The 22207-nt window shown below is 35.5% G+C and overlaps 2 protein-coding genes and 1 pseudogene across 2 annotated transcripts; 2 read left to right on the top strand and 1 right to left on the bottom strand.

Annotated features, from left to right (window-relative positions):
* Positions 1-432: 432 nt before the first annotated feature.
* LOC147494326 (hevamine-A-like) lies at positions 433-1883 on the bottom strand (annotated as a pseudogene).
* Positions 1884-5841: 3958 nt separating this feature from the next.
* On the top strand, positions 5842-6600 carry LOC147494325 (uncharacterized). The gene has a single exon (XM_086568101.1). It carries the CDS (start codon positions 5842-5844, stop codon positions 6598-6600), a length of 759 nt encoding a protein of 252 aa, XP_086424227.1.
* Positions 6601-16930: 10330 nt separating this feature from the next.
* Positions 16931-21967, top strand: LOC147494324 (amine oxidase [copper-containing] gamma 2-like). Its single transcript, XM_086567645.1, has 5 exons — positions 16931-18289; positions 20165-20278; positions 20404-20853; positions 21125-21222; positions 21369-21967. The coding sequence occupies exons 1-5, from the start codon at positions 16979-16981 to the stop codon at positions 21577-21579; spliced, it is 2184 nt and encodes a 727-aa protein (XP_086423771.1). The 5' UTR covers positions 16931-16978; the 3' UTR covers positions 21580-21967.
* The last annotated feature ends 240 nt before the right edge of the window (positions 21968-22207 follow it).

Here is a 22207-nt window from a genome sequence, read left to right as displayed (position 1 = left end):
CTCACACTTAAGTCTCATTTGAAACACGCATGGCAAACATTGATATATGACACCGTTCATAGAATAAGAATGAAGAATGTATTGTTAATGCATCCAGGGTTTGTGGAGATAGCGCATGCTATGCTCACCTATTCTCCTAAATCATTATTATTCTTTATAGGTTCCGTTACTTTTAGGTAGCTGTTACCGGAACCTCTTAGTATTTTTTTCGAAACCTAGAGCGCATATTTATCATGCAGATCAGGCTGTATCAAATCTTAGTCAAGAACACTAATATTGAAGGAAGGATTAAATGAGCAGAACTGGAATCAACAAATATAGATAGCATAATAAAGCCGTTAATAGTAGAGTCCATAATGCATGGTTAACGTGTAAATTGAGCGTTCCGAATATTTAAGATATTTATGTCCACTCAAAATTTGACATGGCTGATCATCTGGAAGTATTCTTGCCATTAAGGTTGTGCCATGGTCTGCCGTTATAGTACTTGGACCACAACATGACACCTCCATACTTGCTTGACCCTTTGATAGCCGGAAGCACTTCAGAAGTGAGATCGTTGATAGGAATGAATCCACTGCCAGCTGACTGAGTAGCAGCAGGTAGTCCTAAGAATATTTGAGCACTAGGGATGGATGTGGTCCATTGCTTCCATGCATCTTCAAGATTGGTAATACTTCCTGTGGCATACTGACAAGGGGGATTGTTGAAAAATTGCACCCAAACATAATCTAAAAGGCTTGTTGTCAAGGCACCCCCAACCCAAGCATCAAGAAATGGACATTGTGGTGCAGCAGTCAAATATAGGTTTGGGAGAGGTACCTACTTACCTTTCTTGCTATATCCGGAGAGGTACCTAGCAAGGTCATCCCAATATAGGTTTGAACATCCTTCAACGTTAAAATCTATTCCATCCAAAACAACATCTCCAATTGGGCGGGATGAGGATTGCCCACCCAAGAAGTTGTTCCATAGGTATGTGGCAACTTGCCTAGCATCATCAGAGGACGCAAGAGAGTAGCTCCCAGAAGCACCTCCTATAGAAAGAATCACTTTAATACCATTGCTTTGACAAGTTTTAATGTCAGCACCTGTCCGATTTTTTTTTAATAGGGAAGAGTTCTAATTTAGTTTCCTAATCTATACACAATTTGAAGAGTCCTAATTAGTTCTTTATACAAGTCTTCTTTCAGCGAGAGACTCCTCAAATCAGGAGATTTCTTTATATATTAATCTTCAAATCAGGAGAAAAAGCTGCGACTAATTCTTGAACTTCTAAGTGTTATTTATACAAGTTTTCTTTCAATATCTCTCCATTATATAGAAAGCACCATCTCGAGTTCTCTTAGCAACTTCACATTAACAATGAACGACATTATTTCTTTCACACCAACATGATTCTAAGTTCCTACTAGGTAACTATGTTTGCAAGAAAGCGATGGTCACCAACAACGATGCACCTTCACATACTTGAAAGTGCATTTAATCAAAAGAGTTTATATTATACTAAGGAAGAAATCAAACTTTTGACAACTCACCTGTCAGTACATGGTCAAATTTCGAAAGATAACATAAAGAATTGGTTCAAGAACCGTTGAATCAAATTCAGAAAAGCTCAACACGGTTCAAATCATAATGACAATACCTCTATTCAAGACATAGAACGATCTACTATTGAATATCCCATAAGTATAAGTCTTTTCTTTTAAAAAATATTTGTTTAATTATTAATGGACAAGTAACCAAAAAATCCTTTTTTCTTCCATTATAATTATAATGTTGTTTAATTTTGTCAACAAATTCTACATCCACTAAACATCAACTTGATGGTTTTTTTTTCCTTTACAGCCTTTTCCTAATGAACTTGGTAAGACATTTTTCATTGTTCATTGTTAGCTTTGATTTGTACTTAACATGTTTTATTCTTATACAGTGGATGGACCGCAGTCAAATAATGAAAAAGCCAAAAATAACCGATATAAAAGAAGACGTATATTGAGTAATAGAGAAATCCAACTAGTTGAAATTCATGGTTATGTTAATTGTGATGGTGAAACAAGTAATGACAACCATTATGCCTGAAAAAATCACCTATATCAACCAGACGGTGTTGGAGAAAGTGACGATGACTACGATTCTCAAATCAGTGGGAATGATTAAGAAGTAGAAGATGAAAACGATACCAATGACCATATGGAAGTTGAAGTTTCCCATGAGAAAGCAAGTGAAGTTTTGCATGAAAGTTACTATTATATTAGTTATAGTTTTTAATATTATTTTATTATTTATATTATTAGTTATAGTTTTTAATATTCATTTTAATTCAGGGCGTTGTTTCCAACCATTGGATTTTGGAGAGCCAACATCGGTGTGTCCTTACTGTGATGCCATTGTTTGGTATGAAGAAAGGAATGACTGAATGAAAAATCCTAAAAATCCAAAGTTTTCTATATGTTGTGGTGGAGGGAAAGTTCAGCTACCTTTTTTGAAAGATACACTTGATTTTTTAAATGAGCTTATGGATTGCAATTCTGGCTTCATCTCCAAAAAGTTTATGAGAAATATCAGAGTATATAACATCATGTTTGCTTTCACATCAACAGGCTGTGATGTTCAAGAATAAATAAACAATGGTCATGGTCCATACGTCTACAAGATAAAAGGCCAAAACCACCACAAATTTGGCACCTTGCTTCCACCTGAAGGTTTACGCCCTAAGTTTTCCCAACTTTACATATATGATACTGATAATGAAGTTGTGAACAGAATGAACTCTCTTAGTAAGAAAATTTTGAAAAACAAATATGAAGAAGAGTTGGATCCAGATATTGTGAAGGGACTGATAGATATGTTGAACAATACAAACAAACTTACTGAGACTTATAGAATGGCAAGGGACAGGTTTAAAGAGTCTGAAGTAGGTGATTTCAGTATAAAACTTATTAGTACAAGACAAAAGGATGGGAGACTTTATAACATGCCGACATCATCTGAAGTTGCTGCACTTATTGTTGAGGAAGAGAGTGAATTTAGCAATTACCGTGATATTGTGGTGGACAAAAAAGGATATGGCCTGAAAAGAATAAATGAATTGCACGCAAGTTTCATGGCCATGCAATATCCTCTTTTGTTTCCTCATGCTGAAGACGGGTACATGATTGATATCCCTTATCGGAATAATGTCAAAGTTAGGAAAAGGACAAACATAAGCATGAGGGAGTTCTACGCTTTTAGATTGCAAATGAGACTAAAAGAAAGAAAAACAATTGTTCTTGGTGGACGCTTGAAACAACAACTTATTGTTGATTCTACCGCGGTCTTTGTAGAAACGATTAGAGTTGATTGGGTTAGAAATAACCAGCAGACTATTCATGCTGAGCTTTATCAAGGATTAGTTGATGCAGTACTTTCTGGAGATTCAAAACCAGGTTTTGTTGGAAGGTGAATAGTTCTACCATCTTCTTTCACCGGAGGTCCACGTTATATGCTGCAAAACTATCAAGACGCTATTGCGATTTGTTGATGGGCTGGATCTCCTAATCTATTCATAAATTTTACTTGCAATCCTAAATGGCCTGAAGTTCAAAAATGTATTGACAAGATTGCTCCTGGATATACACACGTTGATTTCCCTGAAATTGTCGCTAGAGTTTTTGAAATCAAGCTGCATGAACTTATGACGGATTTGCAAAAACGTAAAAGGTTCGGAAAAGCTTGGGCGGGTAAGTAATTTACTAATTTAGTTGTTTTTATAACTTATTCTTTCGTAATTTTTAATGTAATTCATATAATACTATCAATGTCACAGTACAACACTATAACCCCCACACAAGTTTGTGACAACCGACAAAGACTAAAAAAGAAAAAATAATCAAAACAAAAAGCTAACGCGACTTTGCATCCGTCGGAGGTTCTACTTCTCCTTGCACCTATCCTCTGTCTGATCGTCTTTGGTCTCGATGATGGTATGGAGCTATATAGTTAGGGGCAATCCAGGTGCAGTTGTTCTTTGGAAGCCATAAGCCATTTGGAGGCAAAAGGCGAGACCACACAGGGCAAAAATACAGCTGTGGAGGGGGTAGCCTTGGTCTACCAGGGTGAAAATCAGGCATATAATACTTGTGCCACATTAAAAGGTGCTCGAATATGAGCAAATTGTTCCTGGAAAGGGAACCAACAAAAAATTGACTACAGACGAATCTAACTTTGAAAAGGAAAATCGCATCTGTTTAGCACAATATGAAGAATAAATTCCTGCGGATCAAAACAAAAACCAACTCCTACAACGATTAGCGAAAGACTAAAATAACATAAAATAAAGACAGGAAAACACAAAATTCTATATCCATCAAACACTGATTAGGGGGGAGAGGAAAACTATTTTTATTGTGACTGTGTGTGTAAAATAAATAAATACATAAAAGTAACAAAATATCACGTGGTAGGAGATAATATCTAGAAATGGACCATCAAGTATAATTATTACTACTGATAGAATCTCTTCAAGATAACTTACATGTGGAGAGCTCATGTACAACTAAGTGACCAACACTCTCCAGACCATGCAGATCAAAAATTCAGGGGAAGCAAGTAAGACACATCAAGTTTCAGAGTGCCAAGCTAAATGGTTTCTTACTTTTCATCTACACATGGAGAAACATCGTTACTCTGCCCAAATATATCCGGAATATCATGCCATTTCTTTGTTTCTCTTGCTTCCCAGTATCCACCTACATAACGATAGCAATCATCCACATTGTCCTTCCTAAACCATTTTGGCTGCCACCCCCTTTCCTGCATCCTTCTTCCCTGTAATTTGCCATAATAAACTAGTTTATTCTATGTCTCTGTAACTTACTAAGAACTGTTATGAAATGTGAACTGAGCGACCAACTTCTTAAATTGATTTTGCCTTAATGGTGGTTGAAGTTTATGGGGACAAGGTAGTAACATAAACCCTATTCTCGGGTGAACATTGTGACAGGAGTGTCAGGACACATCATACATGAACTTAAGTACTAGGAGCATAAACATTAACATGTCCATGGATGTACAGTTAATGTCCATGGATGAGCTAAAGCCTGGAAAAGATCCAATTTGGGGCCATTGCTTCCAAGTGGGACTCCATTAGGCATTAATCGAACATGCGGTACCTACACTAGACTGACAGTCTAAAACCAAAGCCAGTTTCTCAGAGCTACCTAATGGGAACCCATGATCAGGCTAGCTTAGAAATTTTGTTTAAAATTCAAAATACATATAGTCTTTGTAAAATACACCACCTGTAGCCTTGCCTTCCTCTCTTCTTTGCGTTCAGTCACAGCCACATACAGAGGTTTAAATCCAATCACCTTCCCATTCATTTCACTCACCTGAAAAAACATATGCCAACATATACGGAATTATATGATTATGTATCTACTACTTTTATCATAAAAAAAGAGCCTAATTCTCATCCGTAATAGTTTCCTTCCATTTTATCCCTTTCTAAACTCAGTTTGAACAGTCAATCAAAGAGTGGTGAAATGGTCCACTTCTTAGTTTATTTCCATTGCTTCTGTTAGTTTGCAACTTCTTTACATAGCATTTGTAAACAATTTGTTGGAAAACTTTTATATTTACTGTTAAGTTTTAGTAAATATTATATTATTAAAGTATGAAAATCTGATACTAACTTCCAATTAATTGCAGCTCTCTACACAATAGAGTTCCAAAAGAGAGGTGTACCCCATGCTCATATCTTGCTATTTTTGGAGAACTTTGCAAAGCCTTCCACCCCTTTGCAAGTCAATAGAGTTATATCTGCCGAATTGCCTAACCCTGCTGACAAAGTTGCGTATAATGCAGTTGTGGAAACCAGATTCTCCTTGCATGATAAAAACTGATGATGGGAATCAAAAATGTTCTAGGCACTATCCGAAACCATTCTGTAGCGAGACAACGATTGATGAAAATGACTTCACAGTCTATATGAGGAGAGACAATGGTCGAACTGCAAAAAAAGACGGAATAACTCTTGATAACAAATGGGTCATTCCACACAATGTGGACTTGATTGTGAAGTTCCAAGCCCACATAAATGTTGAACACTGCAAAAAAGCAAGGTCAATCAAGTACCTATTCAAGTATATTAACAAGGGAAATGATAGAGCATCTGCAATGATTGTTGAGAATGTAGTGACAGACAATAACAGTAAGGAACAAATTGTCAGGGATGTCGATGAAGTATCAAACTTCTTAGACTGTCGATTTCTTTCTTCTTCTGAAGGAGTTTGGAGGCTTCTAAATTTTGATATACAGTACAGAAATCCAAGTGTCGAGCGTTTGCCATTCCATCTTGAAGGTCAGAATATTGTATACTACAACGAGAAAGATGATCCAAAAGTAGTAGTGCGTCGTAAAAAAGCATCCAGAACAAAGTTTACAGAATGGTTCAAGGCAAATGAAGAGTATGAATTAGCCAGGACACTTACGTATGTTGATTTCCCAACTAAATTTGTTTGGAAAAAAAATATAAGAAGTGGACTTTACGAAAACGAGGAAAATCAGTTGAACGAGTTTACTACGCACATCCTACATCAGGGGAAAGGTTCTACTTAAGAATGTTGCTTAATGTTGTTAAAGGACCTAGGAGTTATGAAGATATTCGTACAGTTAATGGAACCCCACATCCAACTTTTAAAGCAGCTTGTCAGGTAATCTTTCAACTACTTCAATTGTCCATCTACTACTAACAGCTTTTTTGTGATATAGTAAGTAACATATTAAGCAGTATCCCTCTCGACTATTATTATATTCCAATAAAAGTCTAACATTATTATTAAAGTTATATGTCATTTGACAACAAAATATATATTATGTCGTACTTAATGATATCTCCTGTTCTCATAAAACACTTAGTCCTCAAAAATCTTGAGCAAGCATCATCTTTGGACAGAAAATACCCGCCCCTTAGTTTTGGAACATGGATCCAATTCACTGCTACTTTATTTGTCAACAGCGCAGACCAAATACCTTAGAATCATTTCACATTTCTTTATCAAATACAAGCAGCCGAATAAGATGTCCACGTAGATACCATCTTATATTATTGCCATCAGGCATCAACCTCACCTAATATGATCATGTTGAACTAATGTAGGCAGTAGGCCCCATAAGAACTTAAAGCTTACATACTGAAAAGAGTTGAGCTAAACAGAGAGCAAGAGCCCTACATGATTTGGAACTTTAGTGATTTCCTTAATGTTTTTATCACATTGACCAACATTAAGGAGGTCATCATCTATTTACCATAGATTTGGAGTTGGGCCATTCAAAAAGCGTGATGGACATTAGGTGTTAGTGTAACCTCAACTTAGTGTCTGTTTTATCTAAGAGAGTGTAACCATTAAGCAAGGATCTGGGGTTGGATTCCACTCTCCTAATCAAGCATTGGTTAACTAACTTAAGAAAAGCTTTTACAAATAACAAATAACTATGAAGATTTGATCAACAAAAGGTGATCCTGAAGCCTGCTTGCTATACTTTATCAATTTTAAACAAATCTCATTTCTAATTATAATAATGCCACACATAACTTGAATCTTTCTGATTCAGTCATGTTTATTGGTGTATTATTATTTAAATCATTCAGCTCAAAGTATCATAAACTCTTTGAACTTGACTTCAAAAGATGTGTCCATATCCTTAAATAAATTTTGGCAGGTTAGATCTCAAGTCAGGGCCTGTCATATTAATGCCATTTCAAGACCTCTCAAATGAATACAATAGTCAAAACATAAATTATAAAGAACTATAGAATTAGAACAAATAGAAAATATATAGGAAAAAGTGTGAGTCACCTCTCAGAAGTCAGTAAGCATAGTATAACCGTAGATGCATTTTGAGAAAAGAGAGAGAAGTTAATCCCGCTTTGTCTCTGAGGCTCCAAGTGGATAAGTTTGGCCTGCGGAGACTTGAAATGGTTAGCTGATCTCAGAAGTTTGGGAGGCTCCTCCTAAAGTTAGCAAAAGAAAACACTGCATCAAATTGTAATATGCATATGGTGGATCTTCCAATAAGAGAATTTGATCTTCACTTTGTAATAGTATGTCCACGTGCATGTGTGTTTCTTTTTGTTTCTAAAGTTGCTCGAGTCATATGCAGTGAATATAATAAATTCATTCATCATACTTTCTAAATAAAAGAACAGATTTAGCAAGCACAACTCTCCCTTGAAAAAAAAAAGTACATTACATTCTCACCCTATAGCGCTTTTCCTTATTTTGTCAACCATGTCAGTGAGATGAGCACTCTTAACTCTATCATGCACCAAAGGTACCCCCAAATACATTTTGGGAAAGCACCCAGTTTTCATGCGAAATATTACTTGCTTTCTGCTGCCTGAGATATGCCATTCCTGAAGAGTATACTTTAAGCCCTGTTAATGGCCTGGCTAGAAATATTTTGATATCTCAACTTGAACTTGGTCCTATTACATTTATCCTTAAAAGATTAACTGGATAATATACACTAAATAGAAGCATGGCCTTAATTTATTTGCTTTAGTGGCCAAGATCTGATCATTGACATTGTATCACTAAACATAAGGATAATGTAATGTTGACGATAATTAAAATGTGATTATCAAGTTTTTCAGTTTATATTATGTAATCCTTCATTTTTGGATTACAGGCATACGGTTTGCTATAAGACAACATTGAATGGAATGATGCTATGAAGCAAGCAAGCGAGTGGGCAAATCCAGCTTCTTTAAGAGAACTTTTTGTCACTTTAATCTTGTTGTGTGAGGTTACATCTCCAGAAATACTTTTTGAAAATCATCAGAAAAGCCTTGGTGAAGATATTTTGTTTTGTTACAGAAAAACCAACCACAACCAAAGTCTCCAGCTAAGTGATGACCAGATAAAGAATGATACTCTTTGCGAGATTGAGAATATCATGGTTCGTAGGGGGAAAACACTTACAGATATTGAAGGTTTTTCTAAATTCAATATTTCTTCACAAGCATCATATGGTAACAAATTGATTGCTGAAGAATTGGATTACAACTGCTTAGAGCTGCACAATGAACATATCAAACTCTCTAACGGTCTCAACAATGAACAGAAAAATGTTTACAACTGTGTAACTGATGCAGTTGAGACGTAATCTGGAGGTGTTTTTTTTGTCTACGGAAATGGGAGAACTGGGAAAACATACCTCTACAAGACTATCATTTCAAAACTCCGTTCTGAAAGTAAAATTGTTCTTGCAGTTGCTTTTTCGGGAATAGCATCACTTCCTTTACCAGGTGGATGAACAGCGCATTCAAGGTTTAAAATTATGATACCTACAGATGAGACCACAAGTTGTAACATTTCTCATGGTTCAAAACTACACAAGCTTATTTCAAAAGTTGACCTTATTGTGTGGGACGAAGCTCCAATGACTCATAGGCACGACTTTGAGGCCGTTGACCGTACTCTGAAAGACTTATTGAAACCAGATACTAGAGATTTTGGTGGAAAGACATTTCTCATGGGTGGAGATTTCAAACAGATTTTGCCAGTCATACCAAGAGGTAAAAGAATTAATGTTATTAAAGCTTCCATTAACAAATCAAAACTTTGGAAAAGCTGCCAAGTTTTTCACTTGAGTGAAAACATGAGACTCAAGAGTGACGTGATGGACTATGACAATGTTAGTTCTGTAGATGAATTTAGCAAATGGGTTCTAGATCAAGGAGATGGGAACCTTCCTGCAAAGGCGTTGAACGAAGAAATAGAGCCAACTTGGATCAAAATACCTTATGACTTACTCGTTCCAGAAAGTGACAACTCAGTTGAAGATATCATCAGCACCATTTATCCAGATTTGGTGAATAAGTATACAGAAGTTAAGTACTTGAAAGAGAGGAGTATTCTAGCACCGAAGAATGACACAGTAGACGAAATAAATTCTGCAATTGTTTCAAAAATTCCTAGTGATTTAAAAAGTTACTTAAGTGCAAACTCTCTATGTCCAATCCCAGGAAAGTGTACAGAACAAGATGTTCTGTATCCAACAGAATTTTTAAACAGCTTGGAATTTTTCGGAGTACCCAACCACAATCTGAAGCTTAAGCGTGGAGTCCCTATTATGCTGATGCGACACATGAATCAAAGTGAAGGACTGTGTAATGGTACTAGACTCACAGTGACAAATATTGCTCCAAAAGTCATAGAAGCAACAATTATTACTGGAACAAAGATAGGAGAACCAGTTTTTATTCCCCGAATGATTATGTCTCCAAGTGACACAAAATGGCCTTTCGTTTTCAGGAGGAAACAGTTTCCTGTCAAAGTTTGTTTCGCTATGACTATAAACAAAAGTCAAGGTCAGACTTTTGATAAGGTTGGTGTTTATTTACCAAGACCAATTTTCACACATGGTCAGTTATATGTTGCTGTCTCGCGAACCACCTCAAGAAAGGGATTGAAATTCCTAATAAAAAAAGACGAAAATGAACCTGAAGGATGCACAAAGAACATCGTGTATAAAGAAGTTTTCAATTCAATATGAAGATATCAACTCAAGATATGTCCTAATTTCACTATTTTACATTCAAGATAAATCACATACAAGATTAAAATAAAAACAAGTTAAATAAATATATATTCCTCTTTTGTTTCTTCAACTTTTGTTTATGTAACTTCTATGTAACTTTTTTATTTGGGATAGGATATGTAACTTATTTTAAATTTCTAATAGATCTGAATATTTTTTAATATATTATTATTATGCCTCAAGTGAAGATTAAGAAGTTATCTAGAACAGAATAATGCTAAGCAAGAGAGTAACATCCACTCAACAGAGAACCTAGGGGTAAGGCCAACGACAATATGAACGCTTTGTATCATTCCTAGATTTAATTACACGCGACAGCCACCATTGCAAGTGTAGATTGTAGTAAAAATAATATCTCATAACAAGAAAATCACAAGGAAAATTTTTACATACCCCTTGAAAGCACCGGATTCGTAATCCTTTGGGAGAGACACCCTTGCGACCTCCGCACAGGACGCAAAGTGCTCCTACAATGTGCTCCCAACCTGCCACCAAAGGATAGGTGAGAATAGTATCCAATTATATGATTTAGTAGATAGTAACAATGTTCAACAAAACTCTACCTCCTAAGGCTTCCCTGATGTGTCAAAACCTCAAACAAAAACCGTAAGACTTTGGCCTCCTTCTGATACGAGTTTGTCTTTCTGCATTGGCATAATGAAAATTAGCAGTGAGAAGACCAAATAAAAAAATTAAAAACACATGTAATATCAACAGTACCCAGATTGCGGGATATTAAATGAACCCCTTGGTCTGGAATAATCAAGCCTCAGGTCCCGGTCATATAACTCCTGACCATTCAATTCCATGGCCTAATATAGAAAGACAACAAATAACTATAATGGTCTTAGAAGAAAACGGATGTCTTAGGTATAACTACAATAACTATACGCTAACTTTAACTGACAGAATACCCATGTAGTCACTTACATATGCAGAAGAACATCTTGCTCTAACTGACTGCACTTTAGTAGCATGCCACATTAGTGCGCAGCGGGTATTCCACTTTGAAACGCTTGAGCTTGAATTCTAATCCCTTTTGGATGGCATCCACTAAGACAAACACTATGGGTATATGGGCAGAAACAAATAAGGTGATCTCCTTTTTATAAAACACATAGATAGCAGTAACAATATGTGTAGCATAAACAGTTCCAACACCAAAGTTAGCAAATATGGTCATCAGAAAATGCTCTTTGACATTGAATGGTCCTGGATTCATAGTGAATTCCCATCGAGTTCCCTTAAAGAATGCGTATTTAGTGATTGTTGAAGCCATTAAATGTCCAAGTGGTACCACGGCAATTTGAGCTGATATAGATGTGATTGTTAAAGGCTCTTTTCTGTACTAGAAATTTTGGTTTAGAAATGAGAGCAGAACACAAGATAATGTTCCAAGTACCCACATTCAAAACGTTAAAACCAGCGGGTCAGTCCCTCCTGTACCCACTTACCTCCTGTACCGCTTAAGTGTGCCATCAGAGTGAGTCTTCACTTTATAGACCAACTTAAGCACTATAGCTTTCTTACCCTCAGGAAAAGGGACCAGATCCCAGGTTTGTGTTCGCTCTAATGCTGATCACTCTTCTGCCATTGCTTGCTGCCAGTGAGGTATATAGGATGCCTCACGATCACCCTTTTCAGATAGTGGGTTCATGAAAGGAATGAACAGCTGCAAGAAATGATATGTAGTTCAAAGTCAAGGTCTCAAAGGGAGCAAAGCGTGCATGAACTTGGTGTTCCCTTACAGTATTTCTCCAAACACTTACCCCTATTATATGATAGGGGGAGCAGAAGGATTAGCATCTAGAGGAGCAGTACTCAAAGAGTCGACAGGCATTTCTGATATGGCAGAGTATCTTTCCCTCCCTTAATACTCCCGTGTTAGAACCGATCAGATATGCGGGTGGCACATCAGATGCAGTCGGTCGGATGCACATCAGGCGTAAAAGGAGTCACATCAGCCCCAGTTCCAGCCGGAAACGGTGAGTTTTTTTCATAAGATCGGCAAGCAAGGCCGCGGTCGTTCGGTCCAAATTCCACTGGGTAAACTCCTACTCCCCGCCTTCCTCATACCTCGCCAATCGATGATGATTCAACTATAATTAGCTCAATCTCTTCTGGTGATGCGCCCCTGCATCTCGATCCAATTTCACTCCTTTCCCTATGGTCAAGCTGTTTAACTCCTTAGCACAAGCGCTAAACGATAATAATACCTTTCTGAACTTGTCGTGAATCTTATACCAGTCATCAAATTTCTAGATGGCGGTGCCCGAGTGTCTATTTGTGATTTATTACGCAATAATTTCTCAATTAGTTCAATTACATGATAATACACTTACTCCTATTACACACTGTTGGAAATGAAACTTCAAGGGTAGGTAATTTACTTAATAATAGCTTAATCAATATATATTGATAGTTTTTTGTTAAGGAACTAATTCACAATGTTATAATACTGTTTCGCAGGCATTACACAATGGAAAATAAATACACAGAACTTGCTGAGGTCAACCAAAAAACAGACAAGTGTATAGTGAAAGCACGTGTCAGAAGATTGTGGTTCCCTTTTAATCCGTTGAACATAAAACAAACTTTTGAAATAGACATGCTTCTCATTGATGAAAAGGCCAGAAATATAAATTTAATTAATAATCGTTTTTTTTACTTAATAATTTAATTTTGAAATCATAGGGAGATCAAATCCATGCCAAGGTACAGGATAGCCTAAAAGACAAATTTAGAGAAAAACTAGAAGAGGGAAAAATTTATACTTTTGAGAAATTTGAAGTGGACAAAGAAGACAAGAGTTACCATCCTGTACGATTTAACTGCAAAATTTTGTTTACAAAAGCAACTATAGTAACTCCTACCAACGAAGATGTCAAGAGTATTGAAAATTACAAGTTCACTTTTGTAAGATTCGAAAAATTCCTTGCAACAGAAAATGTCTCAGCATGTGACTTGAAAGGTATTTTATAAACTTATTATTTTTTGTATATTTTAATGACGCATATTCGAATGATCTAACAATATTTGTAATACAGATATAATAACAATTTTGAAAAAAATTGGTAAAAAAAAACCACAAGGTTACAGAGAAATTACTTTGGTAGACGAAAGGTAAACATTAATTCAGAAATACACAATTTTTTCTTCTATTATTAAATTATATTTGACAATTTGGGATAATCTACAGGGGTTATGAGAAGAACGTGGCTTTATGGGGACAAATGTCCGATACAATTGCTAATATAAGCAATAAGGAAGAAAATGTTCTTGTCATTCTGACATCCCTGTTTCTGAAAAAGATTGGAAGTAAGTTTAAGCTTTAACATCATCTTTGTATTAGTTTCCAAAATAATTGCTATCATACTAAACTGTTTCCTATTTAATAGTGCAATTTCAAGTGTGTGTCTCATCAGCAACAAAGCTTTACATAAATTTGGATTTAAAATATGTTCATGAAATGAGAAAAAGGTAATTTATGATCAGTTTTATTTACAAAATTTTCAATTATTCATATTTTTTATAATGATTGTCTTTTTCAATTTTGAAGATTTGAAGACCCCGATAAAAAAGTTGGAATAGAAGAAACAGACAACGAAGAGCCAATTTCATTAGAGGAAAAAATGAGCAAGGACAGGATAACAATAGAATAACTCATAAGATATGGGATGGAACCAACCAATCAGGTTAGCCATTTAGTATTACATTATTTTTCATATATTTTCAATATCATATGATTTATATAGTCAGTTTTGTAATCTATGACCTTTTACAAGGAAAGGTTTTCACATGCAGAGGAAAATTTGTTAAGTTGTTAGGGACCAACTGGTACTACTAAACTTGTGTTAAATGTACTGTCAAACACATTGATAGTGGTTCATAACATACATGCACAGATTGTGGAGCTAAATATTTAAAACCAAAAAAGAGGTAAGTCTTCCAACAAATGTCTAATAAAAAGGATATTGAGTACAAATATTCTAAATGTTTTAATTTATAGATACCTTTTAAAACTATGGGTTGAGGATGAAACTGAAATGACTGCTTTCGTAGCTTTTGGTGACAAAGCAGAAGATATTTTATAAATCTACACCATTTACATTAAAAAACTGAAAAATAACATCATGTCCAATCAACAACAAGTTCTATGTACAACGAAAGAGTTGTAGGATAATACAACCCAGAATAACCTTTCTCCTCAAATCCTACAGTTTTCGGCCACTTTCAATTTACACCTCTACCTTGTCCATAATCACTTATTTCCCAATTGATTTACATAACCTACAAAATATAGCTGATAATGGATGTAAACTTGAAAAGATTAACACTTTTTTGTAAACAGCAAGAAACCATTACTAAATGCTCAATCATAATTTATTCATAGTGTAGCCCAATATCATTCTCTAATAACTAGATTGAAGCAATATTACGTGACAGCTATTTCAACACTTAATGTTACTTCAACATCTATTTCTTCAACGTGAGAGATATACTAATTAATGATATTCATAGTAATCACATCAAAAATTTAGTGAAAGCCAATATAATATTCATATCTCATAGCTCTACATATAACATGTGGATAAAAGTTACACAATCGAATTTGAGAAGATAAAGAACCGTCTACAACAAAAATTAAGTAAAAGCAAATATAATATGCATATCTCATAGCTCTACATAGAACATATGGATAATAGTTACACAACCGAACTGGAGAAGACAAAGAACCACCCACATAAAAAAATTAAGTAAAAATCAATATAATATTTATACCTCATGGCTCCACAACTCCACATAGTTAATATAATTTTCATAATAATTTAATATAATGGCACCCGTTTATAGAACACCCGTTTATAGAACAAATTCAAAAAACTAGTGATTAAATTGGATGTTCACACAAAAATGACACGACAGCACACATCCACTATTCTTGGAGATAAAAACGTCATTGCGTTGAATTATTTATCACTGTCAAATCAAATCGGTCATACTCATACTCATACTCATACTCATAAATAATCATTTATAAAGTTCACCCACATCAACTCTAATTATTAGTCGGCACTTAAGGGTTACCGTCGGGCATCCAGCATGATTGGGAGTCTCCTCGAAAACAGGACATGTATATACCCACAGAATCACAGATTCTCCAGCGGAATCACAGAGAGATAAGATTCCTTTTTTTTTTTCGATAGTAACTGAGAGATAAAATTCTTCACCTCATTCTATTTTCTTTTCTATTGTGTTTTTGGAGCGGTTTTCCTCCAAGTGCTCCAAGCCAAATCTCTCAGCCACACACGTTTCAATCCAATCCCAACAAAATAGGAACTGACAAAATGTTTAATTCCTCATGTACCATTTTACCCCGAAGGAAGGAAAATAAAAGGAAAGAAAACTCAGAGTGAAAAAAAAAAACTCTGTGATAAACTAGGGCATGAAATTTCTTGATCTGCCCCAATCACAATCTCACCTATCCACAAGAATACTCATTAAGATTAATACCGGTACCGACTAATATGCATTAACTTTGCAAACTAGATCACAAGGAATTTCTTCAAAAATGACTTTGATTTTTTGTAATATTGTTTCAATAATGATTTTCACTTAAATTTCATGATGTTTCTGCTCGAGCCAAGTAACTAGTACTTTTGGATTCTTATGGAACCAAGCAGATTAAGTTTAAATTTGAGAAAATTAGTCTCATAAACTTGCTTTTTCCATGGTTGTGGCTCCACCTTCGTTAGACTTCATGTTGGCAGAAGGAAAAACACCATTATAGGTTTCTTTTTTCCTCTAGCTAGTTAAGACTTAAGAGCAAATCTGTAAGTGAAGATTTAGCGTATGTTTGAGATCCGTATTTGAGATTCGGGTTAACGTGTAAGGGTGGGATTCTGGCTTGGAGCAAAAAATTTAACAATATTTTCAGTCGATGATGTGACATGCATGCCAAAATATTTTCAATCTCCATATCTCGATTTTTGCATGCCTGACAAAATATGCATGCCGAGTTATCCGGGTCACCATTTTTGGCTTTTGGCTGATATGGACATCTAACATTTTTTGCTCGTAGACTTCCACGAATTTTAGATATTCAGTTTTCGTTGTCATAAAATTTGTAAATATTCCTGGGTATTTGACACATTCACGCATAGGACTGATATTTGCTTGGACTGATATTTGCTTGTAATCAGTAATGGTTGTATCTTTAATATCGCAACCCATTGCAATACTGCAATCACACACCAACAAAATACAAATCGCTCTCATGTACTAGTATACCACATGCCCACATCTACCTTAGCCATGTGCCTATTTATTTCAGAGTGTGTCAACTAAGTTTATTTGGTTTTGTACTACCTCTCCCTCAGTTGAAGTAGCAATGGAAGCTGCTTCAATTCTTCATTTATTAATCCTTCTCTTTCTTGGCCTCCATCTCATGCTCCTTACTAGTACATGGTACCCCTTAAATAAATCTGAATTTCTTCTTAGCTGCTCCCAGTACTCATCATGGTGCACCTCTAAAAACAGAATTCTAGCCAAATCAAATGTAGCCTTAGAATCTCCAAGTCAGAAACATATAAACCATTTAACTGAGAGCCCAAAACATCCATTAGACCCACTTACTTTGCAAGAAATCACTAAGGTCCGAACCATTCTCTCATCCTATCCACCATTCATTTCAACTTTCCCTCCTATTCATTCAATCTCACTCTATGAACCTGAAAAATCACGAGTACTGAATTGGAAGAGAGGAGATCCTCTTCTTCCAAGACAAGCATTTGTGATTGTTTATTTTGAGGCCAAGTCCAATGTGCTAGTGGTCGACTTGGGGTCTAGCCAGGTGTTGAGCCATGTTGTGAATCCTGATTCTGGATATCCAATCCTAACTGCCGAAGACATGGCTATCGCGATAAATTTACCACTTGCTAATGCTGAATTCAACAAATCAATCATTGACCGTGGAGTTAAAATTAGTGACTTGAAATGTGTGCCCCTGGCGACAGGATGGTATGGGCCTAATGAAGAAGGGAGGAGGGTCATTAACGTTCAATGCTTTTCAAGTGAAGGCACGTCGAATTTCTACATGCGGCCTATTGAAGGACTCACGGTCAAAGTAGATATCGACAAAAGAGAAATTGTACATATAACAAACACCGGACATGGTATCCCTGTTCCAAAATCAACTAACACTGATTATCGATACTCAGCACAAAACAAGCCACTAAACATGGATCCAGTAAATCCAATTTCCATGGAGCAGCCCAGAGGACCGAGTTTTAAGGTTGACGGACACTTGGTGAAATGGGCAAACTGGGAATTCCATTTGAAGCCTGATCCACGAGCGGGTGTCATAATCTCGCAAGCCATGGTTAGGGATTCAGAGTCTGGTAAACTCAGGAGAGTTATGTACAAAGGATTTTCTTCAGAACTATTTGTTCCGTATATGGACCCTAGTGAAGGTTGGTATTTTAAAACATATATGGATGCTGGTGAGTATGGGATGGGATTAACCGCATTGTCACTTGTACCACTTAACGATTGTCCACGAAATGCATATTACATGGATGGAGTATTTGGCGCCTCGGATGGGAAACCTTATGTTCGATCAAATATGGTTTGCATATTCGAGCGTTATGCTGGTGAGATTGGCTGGAGACATTCTGAGGAGAGCCCATATTCTGGCATGCAGGTAAATTTTTATCGACCTAATTGTACCAGTTTACAAAAATGTGTATACTTAATGATCCAAAATTGATTATAATTTTTGGTGGTGAACTCTAATGTCGTAGTTGTGACTGAGCAGTGCTATACGGACCTATTTTTTAGATCTATTATTGCGATTTACTATTTTGATAACGTTGGTTTGCATTGCAATACACACATAAATCAATAATTATGATTTTTGACATATCAGTAGATCAAATAGGTGGGTCAGTCTATCGTTCGTTACTGGTTGTGACTTATGAGTAGTTTGTGGACAAATTAACTCCACGTCCTCTCAGTGAACTCTATTGTGTGACGTTTTTGACTTGAATGTTTGCCATGTAAATTGACCGACAGGCAGCAGGTACCTCCAGTGAGCCACACGCAAGTGACCCGTAGCGAAATTCTGGTCCCAACTGTACTTGATGCGTAGTTAACACCACGTTTAAATACAGAGACTCGAATGATATTTCTAATAAGTTTCCGACTTTTTTTGGTACGTTTCGTAAAGGTACTGTCCATGCATGACACCAAAATATTCACTATTTTTTTGCTTGGTAAGTTCAAAAATTATATTAAAGAAATAGAAAAAATTACAAATATGGTTAGGGGTGACAACGGTCTGGTTCTTGTTCGGTGATTAGTGTTGTAAAAACCAAGACCCATTTAATTTTATGATTTCGGTTCTAGTTGTGGTTCTTTGTGGTTCTTAAAATTATAGAACCATACCCATAACCATCGGTTTTTAGTGGGTATTTCCGGATCCGGTTATTCATTTCGGTTATTAAGATATTCACTATTTACACATATTTTTAATTAGTCTTATTAAAAAATGTGTACTAAAAAACACAAAAATACCACACAAACGAGTCTTTTTTTTTAAAAAAATATTGATATAAGTTATTGTGTCATTTAATAATAAGTTACATTAAACCATATATTTAAGGTTGTAAACTATATTTTTATATTATTTATAACATTAAATACTATGAAAATTACATATTATACACTAATAAATCAAATTTAGTAATATATAAATGAACGTTTTGAGTTTTTATATTATTTATTTTGATATTTTTTATATTAAAAGTACGATAACATCCGGTTTCGATTCTGGTCCAGCTTTTTTGTTTAAAAAACCATTCGATTCCGGTTCTTTATGGTACGGTCCGGTTTTTTTAGTATCCATTTTTAAACGAAACCATAATTTTTTCTACGGTTCTAGTTCTGGCCATCGACACTCTTAGTATGTTAGTGTAAGAATAATGCACTCCTACATCAAGTTGTAAGCATGTGGTATACATGGTATGTAACACCCACTTATATATGCATGGAGGTTTCAGCTCTAAATATCCAACTATAGGCATACAACATACTTGATGCTCTCTTAATTAGCTACTAGGTCTGATATAATATTGGTCTCTCACCAAATGTAGTATACTTGATCCCATCTTCCTTTTGAATTTCCAGGGCATAGAGCCATTCCTAAAAGTTGTGATTGCTGCAGCTGAATCGGATTTAATCCACATGTTAACCCATCCTTTGTCGATCACATGAACACCAAATTAGTCACAAATCACAATTACTTAGTTTTGATGAAATAATAAAAAAAAAACACAAAAGTATAGTAAATAATTAAAAATAATAATTATTGAACCACTTGCAAAAGTCCAACCAATATGTTTTTTCGTGTCATTATTTAAGATTGAGATTTATATTATTTTAGAGAAAAGTTCAATTCTTAACCATGAGAGATTCCAACAGTAAAATATTAATTAAACACGATTGCTTGATTATTTTGTATTAACTTGCTCCATACCTCATTCAATGTTTTTCTTCTACAATGGGCCCTATGATACAGATTAGAGAAGCACGATCCAAGATGACACTCGTGGCTAGAATGGTAGCATCAGTCGGAAATTATGATTACATTATAGATTGGGAGTTTCAAATGGATGGTTTGATACGCATCAAGGTTAGCATTTGTTCCATTTTTTTTTTCTTGCAGTTACCCTATTATTGGGCCAACTTTGGGTCAAAAATTTGTAGAAAACATCCCTAACCTCCTAAAAGCCTAATTGAACAATAGTGAAATAACAGGTGGGCCTTAGTGGGATGTTGATGGTGAAAGGAACATCTTATCAGAACGTTGATCATGTGCCCAGTGATGCATATATGTCTGGTACATTGGTATCAGAGAACCTAATTGGTGTTGTACACGATCACTTCATCACATTCCACCTAGACATGGACATTGACGGCTCAGATAATTCCTTTGTTAAAATGAATCTCGAGAAGGTGGAAACATCTCCAGGTGAATCACCCAGGAAGAGTTACCTGAAAGCTAAAAGACATGTAGCCAAATCCGAAAATGATGCACAGATTAAGCTGAAACTTTATGATCCATCAGAGTTTCACGTCGTAAATCCGAATAAGAAATCTAGGGTGGGGAACCCGATTGGGTATAAAATTGTACCTAGAGGAACTGCAGCTAGCTTACTTGATGTCCATGATCCTCCTCAAGTAAGAGCAGCTTTCACAAACAACCAGGTAATTAATCTTGAATTTTAGTCATGCAAAATACAACTATAGAAATTGTGCATATCACTCCTAAAATTTAGGTTGTTATGCATATTTATGGGTTGAAATCATGACAATAGGAGTTAGAAAAATTATTATTATTATATTTAGGGGCATATACTATAGTGTCATCTATTTTGTTTGTTGTTTTTGTTTTTTGTTTTTTGTTTTGTTTTGTTTTTTTTTTTTTTTTTGCTTCACCAAAATAAGTTCCCAATAAGTTTGAACTTTCTTTGGTTAGATTTGGGTGACTCCATACAACAGAAGTGAGGAATGGGCTGGTGGGCTCCTAGTGTACCAGGGTAAAGGGGAGGACACACTTGCTGTATGGTCTGAGAGGTATGACTCAACAATATACATCATCATCTTAAATGTGCTGAAGGCCTAAATCTAGCAAATTCTGACCCTTGATATGTCTTAAATAAATATATTGTCTATGCATATAACGTCAAATTGTTGTAACAATATTATTTGATAATGTACAGGGACCGGCCGATCGAGAACAAAGATATTGTTTTATGGTACACTCTTGGATTCCACCACATACCATGCCAAGAAGATTTCCCTATCATGCCTACAGTGTCATCAAGTTTCGATTTGAAGCCTGTCAATTTCTTTGAAAGTAATCCAATTCTTAGGGCACCACCCACAATCAAAGGGGATTTACCTATTTGTAAGGCAATGGCTTCTGCTTGATTAACATATTCACTATCTTAATGTGCATATCACCCCTTAAAATATTATGTAGTTTTGTGTACAACATAAGAGTTGTATTTCACACAAAACTTCAAGTTAATAAAAATGCATTTTAGGAAACAACATTTAAGCTAGCTGGTATTTTGATGGAAAGATTAAAGCTGGAAAAAGACATTGATTTTGGGAGATTGCAAAGAACTCATGTTGATGCTGAAAAGAAATGGAGCAGGTAGGTGCTCTCAGAATTTATTTTTAAGCTCTCTTGTATGTTTAATCAGTTGGTTGGAAATAATTAATGTAACTAGCAAAATGCACATGCATGCTCTACACGTGTATACATTTAAAACTGGTTGCAGTGAAATTATGAGCATGCTTATACTTCAAGCCTTTGAAATTGGAATGTTGATACAATGTGGAACTGATGGGATACCAAAATAGTACACACATACCAAACTCGAGGTTCAATTAATAAAAACTGTTACATACAAATTTAAAATAGACACAACCAAACCACCCAATAATCCTTCTTTTCTTAACTCATGACACAATCTAGTAACCCATCGTCTCTGTAACACAATTGTTTAAGCTCTGAGTTAGATAATAAGGTTCTTTCGAGGTTTTAGGTTCC

The sequence above is a fragment of the Coptis chinensis genome, chromosome 6 (genome assembly GCF_015680905.1).
Source record: "Coptis chinensis isolate HL-2020 chromosome 6, ASM1568090v1, whole genome shotgun sequence".
Taxonomy (NCBI): Eukaryota; Viridiplantae; Streptophyta; class Magnoliopsida; order Ranunculales; family Ranunculaceae; genus Coptis; species Coptis chinensis.
The sequence above is the reverse complement of the archived record's forward strand: the minus strand, read 5'-3'. Positions and strand labels throughout refer to the sequence as shown.